Source organism: Ipomoea triloba, chromosome 5 (assembly GCF_003576645.1).
Source record: "Ipomoea triloba cultivar NCNSP0323 chromosome 5, ASM357664v1".
Classification (NCBI taxonomy): Eukaryota; Viridiplantae; Streptophyta; class Magnoliopsida; order Solanales; family Convolvulaceae; genus Ipomoea; species Ipomoea triloba.
The window spans coordinates 16,849,111-16,867,437 of record NC_044920.1 but is presented as its reverse complement, the minus strand read 5'-3'; the positions used below and the strand labels follow the sequence as shown (position 1 = coordinate 16,867,437).

At 34.7% G+C, this 18,327-nt stretch overlaps 1 protein-coding gene across 1 annotated transcript; it reads left to right on the top strand.

Annotated features, from left to right (window-relative positions):
• The first annotated feature begins 15,746 nt into the window (after positions 1–15,746).
• Positions 15,747–17,784, top strand: LOC116020749 (transcription factor MYB93-like). Its single transcript, XM_031261268.1, has 3 exons — positions 15,747–15,879; positions 15,998–16,127; positions 16,904–17,784. The coding sequence occupies exons 1-3, from the start codon at positions 15,747–15,749 to the stop codon at positions 17,619–17,621; spliced, it is 981 nt and encodes a 326-aa protein (XP_031117128.1). The 3' UTR covers positions 17,622–17,784.
• The last annotated feature ends 543 nt before the right edge of the window (positions 17,785–18,327 follow it).

Sequence of the window (18,327 nt, the reverse complement as noted above, 5' to 3'; positions counted from 1 at the left end):
TAATATATTGCACATTTAGTATTAAAAGATTGAACTTGCAAAAATGTGTAAGTGCATTGCAGTTAGGGTTTGGATTTTAGAGTTTATGATTTTATTTGGTTTAATGATTCACTTTTTATTGCTTAGAGTCTAGCATTACGGTTTAGATTAAAATTTAGTTTTTTTCATTGATTTTTTAAAATTTATCCACGTTTGCATATTTAATTGTTATAAATTGCATATTTAAGTGTTCAGATTTGCAAAGTGAAGTTTATGATAATTACGAAAATGACATCGCATTTTTTTAAAAATGATATGATCCGTATGATTTTTACAGATGTAAGACTGAGATTAGTTCTTGTTTTCTCATGAGGGTGTGTTCTCATGGGATCATAAGCCTACACACACACACACATCAATGTTGTAAATATCGCGCCTAGTCGCCTGGCCGTCGAATATATAGCATATTTTTCATAGTATTAATAAAATATTTGGTAAATAAATATATAACATATTTTATATTATAACTTTGATATTTAATCACAAAATAGTGTAAAAAGAAGACAATGGACAATGTAGTGAATATAATTAATTATTAAATTTGAAGGTAAGGAATCTTTGCATTGTAGAAAATAAAGATAATATAACTAATAAAATTATATTTCTTTTTTAATTTTTTGATAATGAATATTTTTTTTTGAATAAAGGCATTGTAGTCATCTAATTCTAAATAGAGAAATGCATATGTATTATTTTTGGTTGTAGCTACTAATTAAATTATTTAATAATTTAATAAGAGTAATAGATAGATTGGGGTACTTACTTTTCATTCACAATAATGAAGTCATTGATTTTTTTATTTCCATTCATTGTTGCGGCAAATTATTTTGGGAGTTTGTTAATGACAATTGCTACAATTTCTGTCAATAGAGGATGATAGTAATAAATAATTCGAAATATATGGTTACAATAGATATTGTTATAATGATATATTAAAAATAAACTTACAAATTTCTTTAGAAGTTTTCATGCATTGATAAAATTATGAGAATGATGTGTATTTTAGTGTCTAAATGTAGTTGTGTTTCTGATCAACACCTCTATAGTTAGGTCGCACAGGTTTGACAATGATGTAAGAATAATTTTGTCATATAAAAAAATAATAGTACAATATTTGCAAAGCAATGTACAATTATACCATTATAGAAATAAATACAAAAAATATTAATACCATAATGACTTAAATCATTCCATTAATGTAAAAGCATAATTGAAATATTGTTTTGTTCTAAATAATCAAAAGAAGATTAATTAAACCAAAAAAAAAAAACTTAACCTAAATTTGTTTTTAAAAAATGCAAGAAAATGATTTTCATGGTTCCTTATTATAATATTTGATGCTCAACTTTGAATACTATGTATTTAGTCAGGGTAATTATTTAACCAACGTTTATGTTAAATTTTATATTATATTTTTTAATACATTCTAACATAGTTATAGTATATGTTTAACAATCTGATAGCGAAGCTCCTCTTTTTCCGGGCAGATGGTAACGAAGCTCATGAAGTTAAGCGGTGTTTGGATTTGTACTGTGTAACATCTGGTCAATTGGTGAATTATGACAAGTCCAGCATCACCTTCAGTGCTAATACAAGGCCGGTCATGTGCACCCAGATTGCGGGGATTTTTGGTGTTCATCAAGCTATGGACTTTGGTCATTATCTTGGACTTCCCTCCTTTATTGGGCGGAACAAGAAAGCGATCTTTCAGTATGTTGAGCAATGTATGAGAGACCGGATTAACAATTGACAGAAGAGGTTTTTGACGAAGTCAGGCATGTTGACGAGTGTGGCGCAGTCCATGCCAATTTTTACTATGTCTGTATTCCTGCTCCCCCATGGTGTTTGTGAGTCTATTGAATGAATGATGAACCGTTATTGGTGGAGTAAAGGCACTGGCAATTCAAGAGGTATTCACTGGGCAAATTGGTCTCGGCTAGCTGCTCCAAAATCTATTGGAGGTATGGGTTTTAAGAAGATTCATGAATTTAACATTGCTTTGCTGGCTAAACAAGGTTGGCGCCTTTTAAGCAATCCTGACTCTCTTGTAAGTTGTCTTTTCAAAGCGAGGTATTATCTAATGGGTTCTTTCCTTGATGCTAGGCTCGGACATAATCCCTCTTAGAGATGGGGTTGGTCGTCGCATTGGCGATGGTAAGGACACTTTGGTTTGGGACTGCCCTTGGTTGGCTGATTGTGTGGATCCCTACGTTCGAACTGTTAGATAAATGTCACTTTCATTAGGAAAGTGGATCCACTAGCAGAAAACATGTATCCACTATCCCCTTAAAATCAGGGCTTCATTATCTCATTATTAAGATATTGAATCCCACTATGATTTCTAAAAGGTCATTATAATGAAAGGCCATTTTCCTGTTCATAAGTGGTGCAAACAGTTAAACAGTAAGAAATAATTGGAATAGTGCATTGATGGACTGTATCTATATAAAGGCTCTATAATCCTCTCACTGCACAACATTAAGACTCATACACCATCTAAGAGGGTTGTGAAAGTGAGAGACAAAAACTCTTCTGCAGCAGTTCAGGCATCAACAAACAATCAACTATGGCTGGAGGTTAAATCCTATATGCTTCCTATTTATTCTTACAGTTGGTATCAGAGCCCATAAAACCTCTGCTCGGTTGATTAGTTTGTATGTATATATGCCTAAGACATACATATATTGAATTTACAGTGTATGCATATATATAATTTTTGACTTTATATATATATACAAACTTCTCCAAAGGTTTTATTTGGAATATGGCATGAATTTCTTTCGAAATAAAATCATAAAACAAACCTCTACTGCCGTTCATATTTGCTCCTATTTGGTCTCCGATTTGTCGCTCTCCGTTGACCGGTGACGGAGATGGTGACGCCGGCGACTGGAGCGGTGGGCGGTAAGTGGTGTGGAGGCGAGATGGTTGCGACGAGATTGGGTATTCAACAGTGGAAACATTGCTACCATATCTTGCGGTCGCTTCTGGTTCGGTCTTGTCTCTGTTCTGGCTGCGCAGATTAGAGGTAGAAGGCAGCTAGGTTTTTGGCTTTGGTTTGATTAAATAATAAGCTGATGGAATGGAATTAGTTAGATGGGCTGGACTATTAAAACTTTTATGGACCCATTTAAGTTATTTATGGCATTTGGACTTGTTGTAAATTTTGGATCCATTTAAATTTTAAAGTCTGGACCCATTTTACTGTTGGGCTTAATTAATTAAACAAGATGGGCATATTTATTTTTCAATGGTTCTGGGCTTATCTTTTTAATTAAGCTTCTTGCAAATCCTTCCAAATTCAAATTTTATTAGATTATAATTCAATTTGAGCTTATTAATTTTGAGCTTGTTTAGTTGAATTTTAATTTAATAAATGTGCTGCTATTAAATTGTTTAAGTATTGCAATTTAATTGTGAAGTATGAGTTTTTAATATGTATAATTTGAGCATGCTTTGTATATTTATTGCAATAATTATTTGATTGTTATAGTTATGCATTTAGAAAAGCATGTTCTTTAAGGATGAATTTAGAGCCTTTTAGGTCTGAATTAAATGTTTATTATGCATGGTATAGTGCCTTTTAGGTGTATTAGTGCCTTTTAAGGATAGATTAGGCATATTATCGATCTTCAATTGTGTCTAATTATTGGCACATTAAAGAATCCTAAAAGGATAGTATACCTTATTTAAAGCCTTAACTGTAAGTGAATTTACATTCATATAGGACTTCCAAACTATTGTACATTGAATGTGAGAATGCATGAACCAGGGAAAGTTCTTGGGGAGGAACACTAGTTCTATAGCCCTGGCTTAAAACGCCTTGCTGGCTGAAATTGCCATAGTGCCTTCAGTCATATTGCTACTAGTCCCCTTGCGACCCTACTCTGTCTAAGGAGTTGGTTTTTAAAGGAGCCTTAGCACCTACCAACTTTCCTGGGAGTATACTTGGGAANAAAGGCCATTTTCCTGTTCATAAGTGGTGCAAACAGTTAAACAGTAAGAAATAATTGGAATAGTGCATTGATGGACTGTATCTATATAAAGGCTCTATAATCCTCTCACTGCACAACATTAAGACTCATACACCATCTAAGAGGGTTGTGAAAGTGAGAGACAAAAACTCTTCTGCAGCAGTTCAGGCATCAACAAACAATCAACTATGGCTGGAGGTTAAATCCTATATGCTTCCTATTTATTCTTACAGTTGGTATCAGAGCCCATAAAACCTCTGCTCGGTTGATTAGTTTGTATGTATATATGCCTAAGACATACATATATTGAATTTACAGTGTATGCATATATATAATTTTTGACTTTATATATATATACAAACTTCTCCAAAGGTTTTATTTGGAATATGGCATGAATTTCTTTCGAAATAAAATCATAAAACAAACCTCTACTGCCGTTCATATTTGCTCCTATTTGGTCTCCGATTTGTCGCTCTCCGTTGACCGGTGACGGAGATGGTGACGCCGGCGACTGGAGCGGTGGGCGGTAAGTGGTGTGGAGGCGAGATGGTTGCGACGAGATTGGGTATTCAACAGTGGAAACATTGCTACCATATCTTGCGGTCGCTTCTGGTTCGGTCTTGTCTCTGTTCTGGCTGCGCAGATTAGAGGTAGAAGGCAGCTAGGTTTTTGGCTTTGGTTTGATTAAATAATAAGCTGATGGAATGGAATTAGTTAGATGGGCTGGACTATTAAAACTTTTATGGACCCATTTAAGTTATTTATGGCATTTGGACTTGTTGTAAATTTTGGATCCATTTAAATTTTAAAGTCTGGACCCATTTTACTGTTGGGCTTAATTAATTAAACAAGATGGGCATATTTATTTTTCAATGGTTCTGGGCTTATCTTTTTAATTAAGCTTCTTGCAAATCCTTCCAAATTCAAATTTTATTAGATTATAATTCAATTTGAGCTTATTAATTTTGAGCTTGTTTAGTTGAATTTTAATTTAATAAATGTGCTGCTATTAAATTGTTTAAGTATTGCAATTTAATTGTGAAGTATGAGTTTTTAATATGTATAATTTGAGCATGCTTTGTATATTTATTGCAATAATTATTTGATTGTTATAGTTATGCATTTAGAAAAGCATGTTCTTTAAGGATGAATTTAGAGCCTTTTAGGTCTGAATTAAATGTTTATTATGCATGGTATAGTGCCTTTTAGGTGTATTAGTGCCTTTTAAGGATAGATTAGGCATATTATCGATCTTCAATTGTGTCTAATTATTGGCACATTAAAGAATCCTAAAAGGATAGTATACCTTATTTAAAGCCTTAACTGTAAGTGAATTTACATTCATATAGGACTTCCAAACTATTGTACATTGAATGTGAGAATGCATGAACCAGGGAAAGTTCTTGGGGAGGAACACTAGTTCTATAGCCCTGGCTTAAAACGCCTTGCTGGCTGAAATTGCCATAGTGCCTTCAGTCATATTGCTACTAGTCCCCTTGCGACCCTACTCTGTCTAAGGAGTTGGTTTTTAAAGGAGCCTTAGCACCTACCAACTTTCCTGGGAGTATACTTGGAGGAGCCTTAGCACCTACCAACTTTCCTGGGAGTATACTTGGGAATTGTTTATCATATGTCAACTTTCCTGGGAGTATACTTGGGAATTGTTTATCATATGTCAGTATTCCTGGGAGTATACTTGGGAATTGTTTATCATATGTCAGTATAATTTGTTTGTTAGGCTTTAAATAAATCTATGCCGATGTGATAATACAATTTTAGTTAATTAAGGAGTAGCCACAGCATCCTTAATTTAATTAAAATTGTATATTAAGTTTTAATAAATCACATAAAGTTTAGGCATAAATTGTGATCAATCATACGTAATATAATAAAATTTTGCCCACAGGCAATTTTGTTACATTTGTATGATTAATTGGAATAAAATACTGAGCTGTGATCATAATTTCGCCCACAGGCAATTATGTATCGGCATACAGTTTGGTAGTTTTGTTATTATGGGTGGAAAATCAAACTAAAATCGTACCCATTCCGTTTCCACCATTAAGTTTTGATAGATTCATTATGCGTAAAAATTTAGCCCACAGGTAATTTTTATGGCATTCGAGTCTATCTTATGCATCATTTACATTGGTAATGTATGCAATTCGGTTCTACGTGTGCCTCAAAACTGATATGAACCTTTTGGTCTTTACAGCATCTCAACCCGTTACTCATACTGATCTGACCATTCAAATTCTCCAACTCTGTAGTGACAACTATAAGGTTTGAAAAGAAAGGATTCTCTTGAATTTAGGGTGGAAAGAGTTGGACTATGCTGGCAATAACAATAAACCACAAATCCCTACAAATTCAAGTACACCTGATGAAATTACACTATATGAGCGATGGGAGAGATCCAATCGGCTCAGTGTAATTTTGATCAAGTCTAATGTTTCGGATTCAGTTCGTGGTATTGTTGACGCATATACAGATGTCAAGCCCTTGCTTGAGGCCCTTGACGCTCAATATGCCAGCTCAGTGAAGTCTTTAACTAGCACCCTTAAAACGTCTTATAACACGCATAAGGAAAATTGGTCTATCGTTGATTTAATAACCATGTGTGTTGAAGAGGAGGAAAGGCTTTCAATGGAAATGGGTGAAAGTTTTATGCTTTCCATAACGCAAGGAAAGGGCAAATCTCGTAGTACCACTAAGGCTAAGGGAAAAAGCCAACCTCAAGCTGACATAAAGAAGATGCGAAGGTGTTTTTTCTGTAGAAAGAAAGGACACTTTAAGATAGATTGCATCAAGTTCAAGAAGTGGCTTGAGAACAAAGGTAATCTATCCTCATTTGTATGTTATGAATCTAATATGTCTGAAGTTAACACTAATACTTGGTGGATTGATTCTGGATCAACAATCCATATTGCAAATTCCTTACAGGGACTTCAAGCCTTAAGGAAGCCAATGGGAAGTGAGCATACTATCTTATCCGGAAACAAGATGGGCTCACAAGTTGAAGCAATAGGAACATGTAAAATAATATTAAGTAGTGGCTTTGTTTTGATTTTAGAAAAGACCTTTTATGTACCAAGTTTCTCACGAAACTTGATTTCTGTTTCAAGGCTTGTACCATTAGGATTTTCATTTAAGTTTCAAGACAAGTCTATTGTGATTTTTAATAAATCAACTTGTGTTGGAAATGGTACTTTGTCTGATGGTCTTTATCGCATTAATCTTCAAAGCAATTCTACATATAATTCTTTACATGTTCATACTGGCACTAAAAGACCAAGTATTAATGAGAATTTCTATATGTTATGGCATCGGAGATTAGGTCACATCTCTATTGAAAGAATTAAGAAATTAGTAAATGATGGGGTACTTAGTACTCTTAATTATACTGATTTTGAGACTTGTATAGATTGCATTAAGGGAAAGCAAACAAACAAGTCTAAGAAAGGTGTCACAAGGAGTTCTACCATATTAGAAATCATACATACTAATATATGTTGTCCGGATATGGACATGATAGGCCAAAAATATTTTATCACCTTTATTTATGATTATTCACGGTTTACATATATGTATTTGCTTTCTAATAAGTATGAAGCATTGGATGCCTTCAAAACTTTTAAGGCTGAAGTTGAGAACCAATGTGGAAAGCGAATACAAATAGTAAGATCAGATAGAGGTGGTGAATATTATGGTAGATACACTGAAAATGGGCAAACACCTGGTCCTTTTGCTATGTTTCTTCAAGAACATGGGATTGTTGCCCAATACACCATGCCTGGTTCTCCGGACCAAAATGGTGTTGCTGAAAGAAGAAACCGAACACTTCTTGACATGGTCAGAAGTATGCTTAGCAGCTCAAAACTTCCTAAGTTCTTGTGGATTGAATCACTGAAAACGACTACGTATATATTAAACCGTGTTCCAACTAAAGCTGTCCCAAAGACACCTTTTGAATTGTTTAAAGGTTGGAAACCGAGTTTGCAACATATGCGTGTTTGGGGATGTCCGTCTGAAGTGCGTATATATAACCCACAAGAAAAGAAGTTGAACCCGAGAACTATAAGTGGTTTCTTTGTTGGATACGCACAGTCCTCGAAGGGTTACAGATTTTACTGTCCATCTCATTCTACTATGTTTGTGGAATCAAGAAATGCCAAATTTCTTGAAGATGATTTGATTAGTGGGAGGGATCGGTTCAAGGATTTAATTCCTACTCAAGAACATAATGAACTCCATCCTTCTACATCATTAGATAGGTTGATAATAGATCAAAATACCCATCAGGATCACACGGGTATTGAACAACCTATTGATGAAATTCCACAAAATGCTGAGATTATTCCAGTAGATCAACCAATTCAGGAAATTCCTGAAGAGGAAGTTGAACCATCAACTCTTCAAAGAGAAGGTAGTCCAGCATTAAGAAGATCTACTCGAATTAGAAAATCGGCAATTCCTAGTGATTATATAGTGTATTTACAAGAAAGCAATGTTGGAGAAACAAATGATCCTGAAACCTTTTCACAAGCCATAAGTTGTAAGGAATCTGATTTATGGTATGAAGCCATGAAAGATGAAATGAGTTCCATGCGGAGCAATGATGTTTGGGACCTTGTAGAGTTGCCTAATGATGCCAAGGCTATTGGCTGTAAATGGGTCTATAAAATCAAAAGAGACTCATTAGGCAACATTGAAAGATACAAGGCTAGACTTGTTGCTAAAGGATTCACTCAGCAAGAAGGAATCGATTACACAGAGACATTTTCCCCTGTGTCAAAGAAAGATTCACTTCGTATCATTTTGGCTTTAGTTGCACACTTCAATTTTGAACTGCAACAAATGGATGTGAAAACAACATTCCTTAACGGTGATCTAGAAGAGGAGGTTTATATGAAACAACCTGAAGATTTCTCTTCTAGTAAAGGTGAGCATTTGGTTTGCAAGCTCAAGAAGTCCATTTACGGATTAAAACAAGCCTCCCGCCAATGGTATATAAAATTTGATGGGATTATTTCTGCATATGGTTTTTTTGAAAGTCCAATAGATAATTGTATATACCAAAAGGTAAGTGGGAGTAAAATATGTTTTCTTGTTTTATATGTGGACGACATTTTACTTGCAACAAATAATAAAGGGATGCTACATGAGGTGAAGCAATTTCTTTCTAATAATTTTGATATGAAGGATATGGGCGAGGCATCTTATGTCATTGGCATAAAGATCCATAGAGATAGATCACGTGGTGTTTTGGGTCTATCACAAGAAGCCTATATTAACAAAATTTTAGAAAGATTTCGGATGAAGGATTGCTCACCAAGTGTTGCTCCTATTGCGAAGGGAGATAAGTTGAGTTTGAAAGAGAATCCATGAAGGATATTCCATATGCTTCAGTTGTTGGTAGTCTTGGTTATGTCCAAGTCTGTACCAGACCAAACATTGCCTTTGCTGTGGGAATGCTAGGTCGATATCAAAGTAATCCGAGTTTAGACCACTGGAGAGTTGCAAAGAAGGTTATGCGGTATCTTAAGGGTACCAAAGATCATATGCTCATGTTTAAGCAGACGGATCTATTGGACGTCATTGGGTATTCTGATTCAGACTTTGCCGGTTGTGTTGATTCACGAAAATCAACATCGGGGTACATCTTTGTCATGGCCGGTGGGGCTATATCATGGAGAAGTGTTAAACAAACTTTAATTGCCACTTCTACCATGGAAGCCGAGTTTGTTTCATGCTTTGAGGCAACTTCACAAGGTGTATGGCTAAAGAATTTCATCTCTAGGCTTAGAATCATGGATTCTATATCTAAGCCATTAAAAGTTTACTGTGATAACTCAGCTGCTGTCTTCCTAGCTAAAAATAATAAAAGTGGAAGTCGAAGTAAACACATCGACATTAAGTTTTTAGCTATCAGGGAGTGCATTAAAGAGAAAATTGTGGTCATTCAGCATATTAGTACTGAGTTGATGCTAGCAAATCCTTTGACTAAAGGCATGCCTCCATTTAAATTCAAGGATCTTGTTGGAAAAATGGGACTTTCGTCCACTTTGTAATTTGTATATATATACATTCAGTTTTAATGAAATTCTTTTGCATTTGGAAATTTTCTCAAGTGTGTACACTTTAATTTATTGAGAAAATACTTCAGTTGGATTAGAAATAAACATATGGTTTATTTCATTAAGTTTTATTTCCTAATTAAGTGCTTGAAGGCAATTTACATTTGATCATAATGGATACTACTCGCACTAATGAGGACATATCATTATGGTTAGTGTTATCTTGTACTTTGAGTTTGATGTTTGCACAAAGTGGGAGAATGTTAGATAAATGTCACTTTCATTAGGAAAGTTGATCCACTAGCAGAAAACATGGATCCACTATCCCCTTAAAATCAGGGATTCATTATCTCATTATTAAGATATTGAATCCCACTATGATTTCTGAAAGGTCATTATAATGAAAGGCCATTTTCCTGTTCATAAGTGGTGCAAACAGTTAAACAGTAGGAAATAATTAGAATAGTGCATTGATGGACTGCATCTATATAAAGGCTCTATAATCCTCTCACTGCACAACATTAAGACTCATACACCATCTAATAGGGTTGTGAAAGTGAGACAAAAACTCATCTGCAGCCGTTCAGGCATCAACAAACAATCAACTATGGCTAGAGGTTAGATCCTATATGCTTTCTATTTATTCTTACACGAACTGCATGCATGGATAAGCTTAGAGAGACACGAGTATCTAATGTAATGGATACGAATGGAAACTGGGATATGGAACTTTTGCAGGATATTTTTGATGCGCATGATATCCCTAGAATCTTAAGCACGCCAATCTCTCCTACCTATCATGATATGTGGTATTGGAAAGGAGACCTCAGGGGAATCTACTCGGTTCGGCATGGCTATCGTTTGCTTACAAATAATCTGTGGGCTGAGTATGAAGTTTTTGCGTTCAAAGAGTGGAACAGACTGTGGAACTTGAAAACCCCGCCTAAGGTGCGTAATCTGCTGTGGCGTTGTCTGCTTAACATGCTGCCTGTCCGCGAGAATTTACGAATGAAGGGTATGGCTATTGATGGTGCATGTCCTCTATGTCTTTCAGCTCCGAAAACGATCAGTCATCTTTTCTTGGGAGTGTTCCTATGCGGACCAACTATGGAACGATCTTGGTGTATTTCAAGGGTCCTCGTTTGTGGAGATGGTTGAAAAGAATTTGCGTGCTTCTGATGGGCGCTATCCTGCTATAATGGCGGCGTGCGTTTGGGTGCTATGGACTACGCGGAATGATTTGCTATGGAATGGGTCGAGTTGTGACTTGGCTGTGATGAAGAGACTAATAGACTCACTTGTTGATGCATGGCAGTAGGTATGCACGAACCCTCCCTCCACGCCTCTTCTTTTGAGTACCCACCTGCCTACATAGACACCTCCTCCTCTTGGAATGCTAAAATGCAATGCTGATGCATCGTTATTGGGTGATGCTGTAGGTTTTGGTGCGGTTCTTCGTGATCATGGAGGCCGTTTTGTCGCTGCTTATGGAGGGCATCTCAGTTGTGGTCGTGATCCTTATTCTGCTTAGTCGATGGCTGTGGAGGAGGCTCTAACCTGGTTTAATTAAGGGTCGTCATACGAATAATGACTGTTTGAATTTTTGCTCAAATTTTAATTCTTGTAGCCATGACTTTTCTTATAATGGTCTGGTCTTGCCAATGACATTGGGAACGCCTTATATGAATCAATGAGTAAGTTAATAATAATAAATAGTTAAAGGAATATTATGTTACTAAAGTTTATACTAACGAAATGCGAGGTTATTTAAGGGTAGAAAATAATATAATAAAGGGTAAGGAAGGAAACATCATTCAAAAAAAAAATACTAAATTCAAACTAACATAAATCATTCATCTTAACAAACAATTACCCATAGAATTTTTTAGTTCTTGTTAGGGCAATAAGATTTGTAGATAATGCAATCAAAGTAACTCACACTCCAACACTAATACTCAATGCAAGCTATAAGTTATTGCCTCGTTGGTACTTCTAAATAATTTAGTGCATTAAGCTTTCTAACAATACTACAAACAATTGTATAATATCTTTGATATCATTCAAATTTGAAACTATAAATCAAATAAGAACTCCATAATAACACGAGTATTTTCCCAAATTATCCATAGGCAAATCATTAATCGCTAAGCAATTAGATGTGAGATGTTCAAAATAAAATTAAGGGATAAGGGTCAAATAGACTCTCCAATTATACCTCATTCTGTAATTAGGCCCTTCAACTTCAAAAAGTTTCAATTAGGCCCTCAAACTTGTTATTTTGAAGCAAATAAACTTTCAAACTTATTTATGACCTATAATAGCAAGTCAAATATATTTCCGGCGACCAAATCAGAAAATGAACCACCGGCGCCGCTCGCATCCAACCAGAGAAAGCTGGTCGCCGTAGAAATGGCGACCAAATCGGTCGCCATCTCCACTGGAGACGGCGATCAACTTGGTTGCCGTCTCCACTCCGGTGGTTTATTTTCTGATTTGGTCGCTGAAATGTGGTCGGAGGTTCGCCGGAAATATATTTGACATGCTATTACAGATCATAAATAAGTTCGAGGGTTTATTTGCTCCAAAATAACAAGTTTGAGGGCCTAATTGAAGCTTTTTGAAGTTGAAAGGCCTAATTGCACAATAAGGTATAGTTTGAGGGTCTATTTGACCTTAATCCCTAAAATTAAAAGCAAAAACTTATGTGAGAATGTCTCACGAATAATTCTTGTCTGTGAGATGGATCGGGTCAATATGAAAATGTAATACTTAACTTGAAAAATGTAATACTAATTAAAAATAAAGTGTTCGTTACTTATAGGGGAAGTGTAATACTTTTTAATAAAAATATACAGAGTAATATTTTTACATTTTGATTTAAAAGTATTGGCGTTTTTTCAAAAGTATTACATTTTTTCTTATCAGTAACAAATACTTTATTCCTGGTTAGTATTACATTTTCAGTATAAATATATTTTCATATCAATCCAACCCGTCTCATGAATAAGGATCGCGGATGATATCGCAAGAGAGTCTAACTCAAAATTAAAAATTATATTATATTTTAATTACGTGTAAAAGTTGCAAAAGAGGGAAAATAATATACTCCAATAATTTATTAACGAATATTGTCAACAACTCAAACCCTAACCAATTCTGATGAGCGTTTTAACCTACTTGATCTCTTAAATATTCCCACCCACTCTTACCTTCGAAATGGATTGATATCCACTCCAGTACTGTATTTCATTTTCTGATTAAAATATAATATAATTAAATGATAAATGTACAATAATTTACAAATCTCAGAACACTAATAATATTTAGCGATAGCAAATTACAGTACTGTTTTTAAATTTTTTTTTTCAGATATAAAGGGATAAAACAAAGATTAAGGTTCACAAAGAGGTGTTTGGCAAATAGCTGTTAGCGGGTTGATTTAGCTGAAGCTGTTAGCTAGCTGATAACATTAGCTGGTTATAGAAAGATGTTTGGTAAATTAGTTGTTAGTTGATAGCTGATTACATGCAAAATGACATTTAAGGGTATGAGTGTATTATGTAATTTTAACCAATAATAATAATAATCCTTTAAAAAAAAAAACTAGTACCGTGAAGAGACAATGAGAGCAACGGGATTGGAAGACGAGACTGCTAAACCCGTCTACACAATCTCGGTCTTTTTTTTTTTTTTTTTTTTGTTTTAGATAAAATAATTTATTTAAAAAAAAAAAAGCTAATCGTAAAAGCTGCTCAAGGCAGCTTTATGAATTTTAACCTTTTAAAGTATTAAATTATTATAAAAAACTGATTAACCAAACCTTTATATTGGCAGTTAATAGTGGTCAAACAAATTAAAATTATCTGATAAGCTATGTTAACAAAGGGGCATCTAAATCTTGACCCAAGCCACACTTTTAACAAATCTAAAAAGAAGGAACGAAACACCTCCGAAGGTGAAAATTATTCGTACTACAAATGGTTTCAAATAACCTCCAGAAAAAGGAAAAAGAAAATTGTGGGTCACAGAAAAGACTAAAATACTCTACATGATAATTATTATATATTGTTGATAAGTTCCTAACCCCTAACCTTAGGGGTATTTGATTCATATTATATGAAAAACGATTCTCCGAAGAGATGTGAGAGAAAATACATACATTTTTTTTCTTTGAGAAAGGTAATTTCATTAGATCAAATCAGAGGAAAGAACATTACAAAGGAAGATGGGAGGGTTAACAAACCACTCCGAACAATGACAAAGGAACAAACTGTCTGGCAAGTATATGAGCCGTCTGATTCGCAGATCGTTTAGTAAAAGATAAACTAATATGAGTAAACATACTCATCAAGTTTTTAATTTCCGCTAGCAGTACATGAAAGGAAGAATCACCTAAAGTAGAGTTGAGTCCCTGCACCACCTGTAAAGAATCTGTTTCAATGATAATATTGTCAAAGTCATGGCTTTTCACCCTCTAGAATTATAGGCGCCACTCCATTGTGATCCTCTTGCAGCAACAAAGTGACCTTGATCATTCCTAAGAACACTGCCAAAGCCCATTTTCGAGTGCAGTTTGTCAATAGCCGCATCAACATTCAACTTTGTAAGTGTACAAATGATACACATTTGGACCACCTTTAATTGGCTTAATTATTAGTCAAAAACATAGGTTTTTTTATTAGGTGGTTTTATCAGTTCGCTGGAACAGTTCTGGAGCAGAGCTAGCGAGCAGTTCAGTGGACTGTTTTTAATTCAAATCAGAATTCAGTCTTCATGATCCACCTTTTACTCAGATCTACACTTATGGTTGAGACTTTTTTTTGAGTGGTTTTCAGCTGCAAATCTTGAGGAAAGATTGGTTATTATTTTGGCTATAAATATAGCTCAATCACATGGGATTCTTGACAAGCTTGATTACTATTCTAATCCTACTTCAATTACTCTTTCGAATCAGTTTTCACAAGAGGATTTCACTCTGGTTTTTCTATAGTTCTTCACGTGTTCTTATTCTGGTTGCTTGGAGATTCAGCCGTGTTGGTGAATCGTGATGTATTGCACAGTGTCAGCTCCAAGATGAGGAAGGCTTAGCTAGGAGTATTTTTTTGTAACCATTAGTGTAGGATGGTTGTTGTTAGACTCCTTGTAACCCTTGTGATCATCTAGTGGATTAGGCTGACGTAAAGTGCCCCGCAGACGTAGGAGTGGAGCTCCGAACTGCGTGATCAATTCTGATGTCTGGTTCCATTTTTATTGCTTTATTTTCTTGTTGTTTATTTATCTGTTTTTATAGTTTATTTCTTTCAGATAAATAATTGTTTTAAAATAATGTTGGAACCTTAATAGAAAATTGTACGACCCACAATACAATTTCAAACTTCAATAATCCCAATTGAGGTTTAGACCATTTAGGCTGTATGAATGGAAAATAATACTCCAAAAAAGGTCACTGTCAATACTGTATAATTGAAGTCATACAATAATTAAGTAGGGACAAAACATATAGGGAGACTATGTCAAATCAATTTTATGTAAAAATAATAATAATACTAGAAGACAAGTAGAATATAATACCACTAAAATAAGACCAGAACGTTTGTATAAATACTATGGTTTGGCTTCATTATATTAAGACATCATAGCTAGCAAGAAATATAGGATGGGAAAGGTCCCCTGCTGTGACGAAAATGGCCTCAAGAAAGGGCCATGGACACCTGAAGAAGATAAAAAGCTTTCTGATTTCATTGAGAAACATGGCCATGGCAGTTGGAGAGCCCTTCCAAAACTTGCTGGTAATTCTATTCACAAATTCTAATTTTTATTTTATATTATTTCAATCAAAGCATTATTTCTACCATAGATGATAATCTTAATTGGTAGCTAGCACTTAACTCTTCATTTTTCTTTCAGGTTTGAATAGATGTGGGAAGAGTTGTAGGTTAAGATGGACTAATTATTTGAGGCCAGATATCAAGAGAGGCAAATTTTCCCAAGAAGAAGAGCAGACAATTCTTCATCTCCATTCCATCCTAGGGAACAAGTAAGAACATTATCCTAAATATTAATTTATTGATCTCAAATTTTTGAGTCACAGTTGTGTGAGACCCGTCTCACGGATTTTAATCTGTGAGAAATGTCGAATCTACGTATGACAGAATTCATAATAAATATTATAATACTTATAATTGAAACGGTGATACTAACCCACTCAATTGTCTACAATCCGAACCGTCTCGATCATAGACAAGGATCCGTAAGATGATTTCAGACAAGTTTTTACCCAATTTTTTTTCAACTCCAAATGGTGATTTTAAACTTTTATGAGTGACTCTCCTGTAAGACCGTCTCAGACGCGTAATAAAGTGTTTGTTACTTTTAAGGAAAATCGTATTACACTTTCCTTTATTAGTAACAAAACACTTTAGTCCCGATTAGCCGTCGTTATACCGTGGACCATGGGTCATGGCTGATACTGCAGTTGTGTTGAACTGATACTGCAGTTATGTTGAACTCATACTGCAATTGTGCTGAAAGGGAACTGCAGTTGCGCGGAACAGAGGTCGTTTCATCCGTCTGGAACTGCAGTTGTGTTGATACTGCAGTTGTGTTGAACGGATGAACGACCTCTGTTCCGCGTAACTGCAGTTCCCTTTCAACACAACTGCAGTATCAATTCAACACAACTGCAGTATCAGCCATGACCATGGTCCACAATATAATACTACAATTTGCTCCTGATTAGTATTGTTTACATTTTCAATTATATTTGATACGAGTCTCAGAATCCGAAATTGTCTCACACAAATTTTTATATAGGTGGTCAACGATCGCAACGCACTTACCGGGGAGGACAGACAACGAAATCAAGAATTTCTGGAACACACACTTGAAGAAGAAGCTGATCCAAATGGGATATGATCCAATGACTCACAGGCCAAGAACTGACCTATTTTCAAACTTGCCAAATCTCTTAGCCTTAGCCACTTTACTTCAATCCCACCCCCTAGAAGAACACGCAGCAGCAGCCGCCAGGTTACAAGCCCAAGCTGCTACACAGAACATGGCGGCCAAAATTCAATACTTACAAATGCTCTTTCAATCTTCATCATCATCATCAATGACCACAACCTCGTCATCATCGTACGACAACAATGGGGATTTCTGGGATTTTAATCTACCAAACCTTTCGAATAAAGAAACAGATAATAACCCTTTATTGAGCTCGCTATCTCAGATGGAAAACCAAACCCTTTTCTCCATTGAAAATTCAGGCGCCTCTCAACTGCTCCACAACGAGCAAGTCCCTTTCAACTTCCAAACACATTTGAATAATGATAACAATAATAAATCACTTAATTCTGATTCCATATTGCCGCCATTAACGGATTGTTTTTTGAACAACAATAATAATAATAATCAAGGGGATTCTAGCAGCACTTCTAGCAATGGTGATTATCAAGGCACTTCTTCGCCTTCTTCATACAACTGGCCTGAATTGTTTCTTGAAGAAGCTTTCATGCATGACATTTCTTGACTGAAATTAATTGCTATACTTCGAATCAATATTTTGACAAATGATTTATACTGCATGTATACTTCAAGTATAGAAGATTTTTCAAGGTTTTTCTTTTCTTTTATTTTTTATTATTAGTTTTTGTTTGGATTTGGGCCTTTTGGCAAATATATACCTTTTTGTTCTGCAGTATATAGATTTCTTTTTTATCTCCTGTCTTTTATACTGGAATGTAAAATATTGTGGATTTTATTATATCTCACCTCCCTCTTGATCTCTTTTTCCCATTTATTATAGTATAATAGTATTTTATATGCGCTATGCTCAAAAATATGCCTCCAAAATTAATACTCAATGTTAAAATATTTTTGTAAAATAATATCACATACTTTTTTTTTAAAAATTTATAGTTGTAGAATTCATATTATATTAAAAGTATAGTTGATAATTCGAGTAATAATTATGATATGATTAATATTATTTAAGCAAAAATTTTCAATATGATAAATTAAAAAATATAATTATTGGTAACATTTAAGTAAAATCTAATGAAGTCAAACTTGTATGTCTACATACATAAATTATTACAATTGGAGAATATAAGAAAAGATATTGTGTATGCATGTGCATAGTAATAATAATGGAAAAAGATAACACAAGTTATAATGGTATGGTTATTTTTGTCCAAAATTTTGTAGAGTACAACTTTTATAGCATAATGTATAAA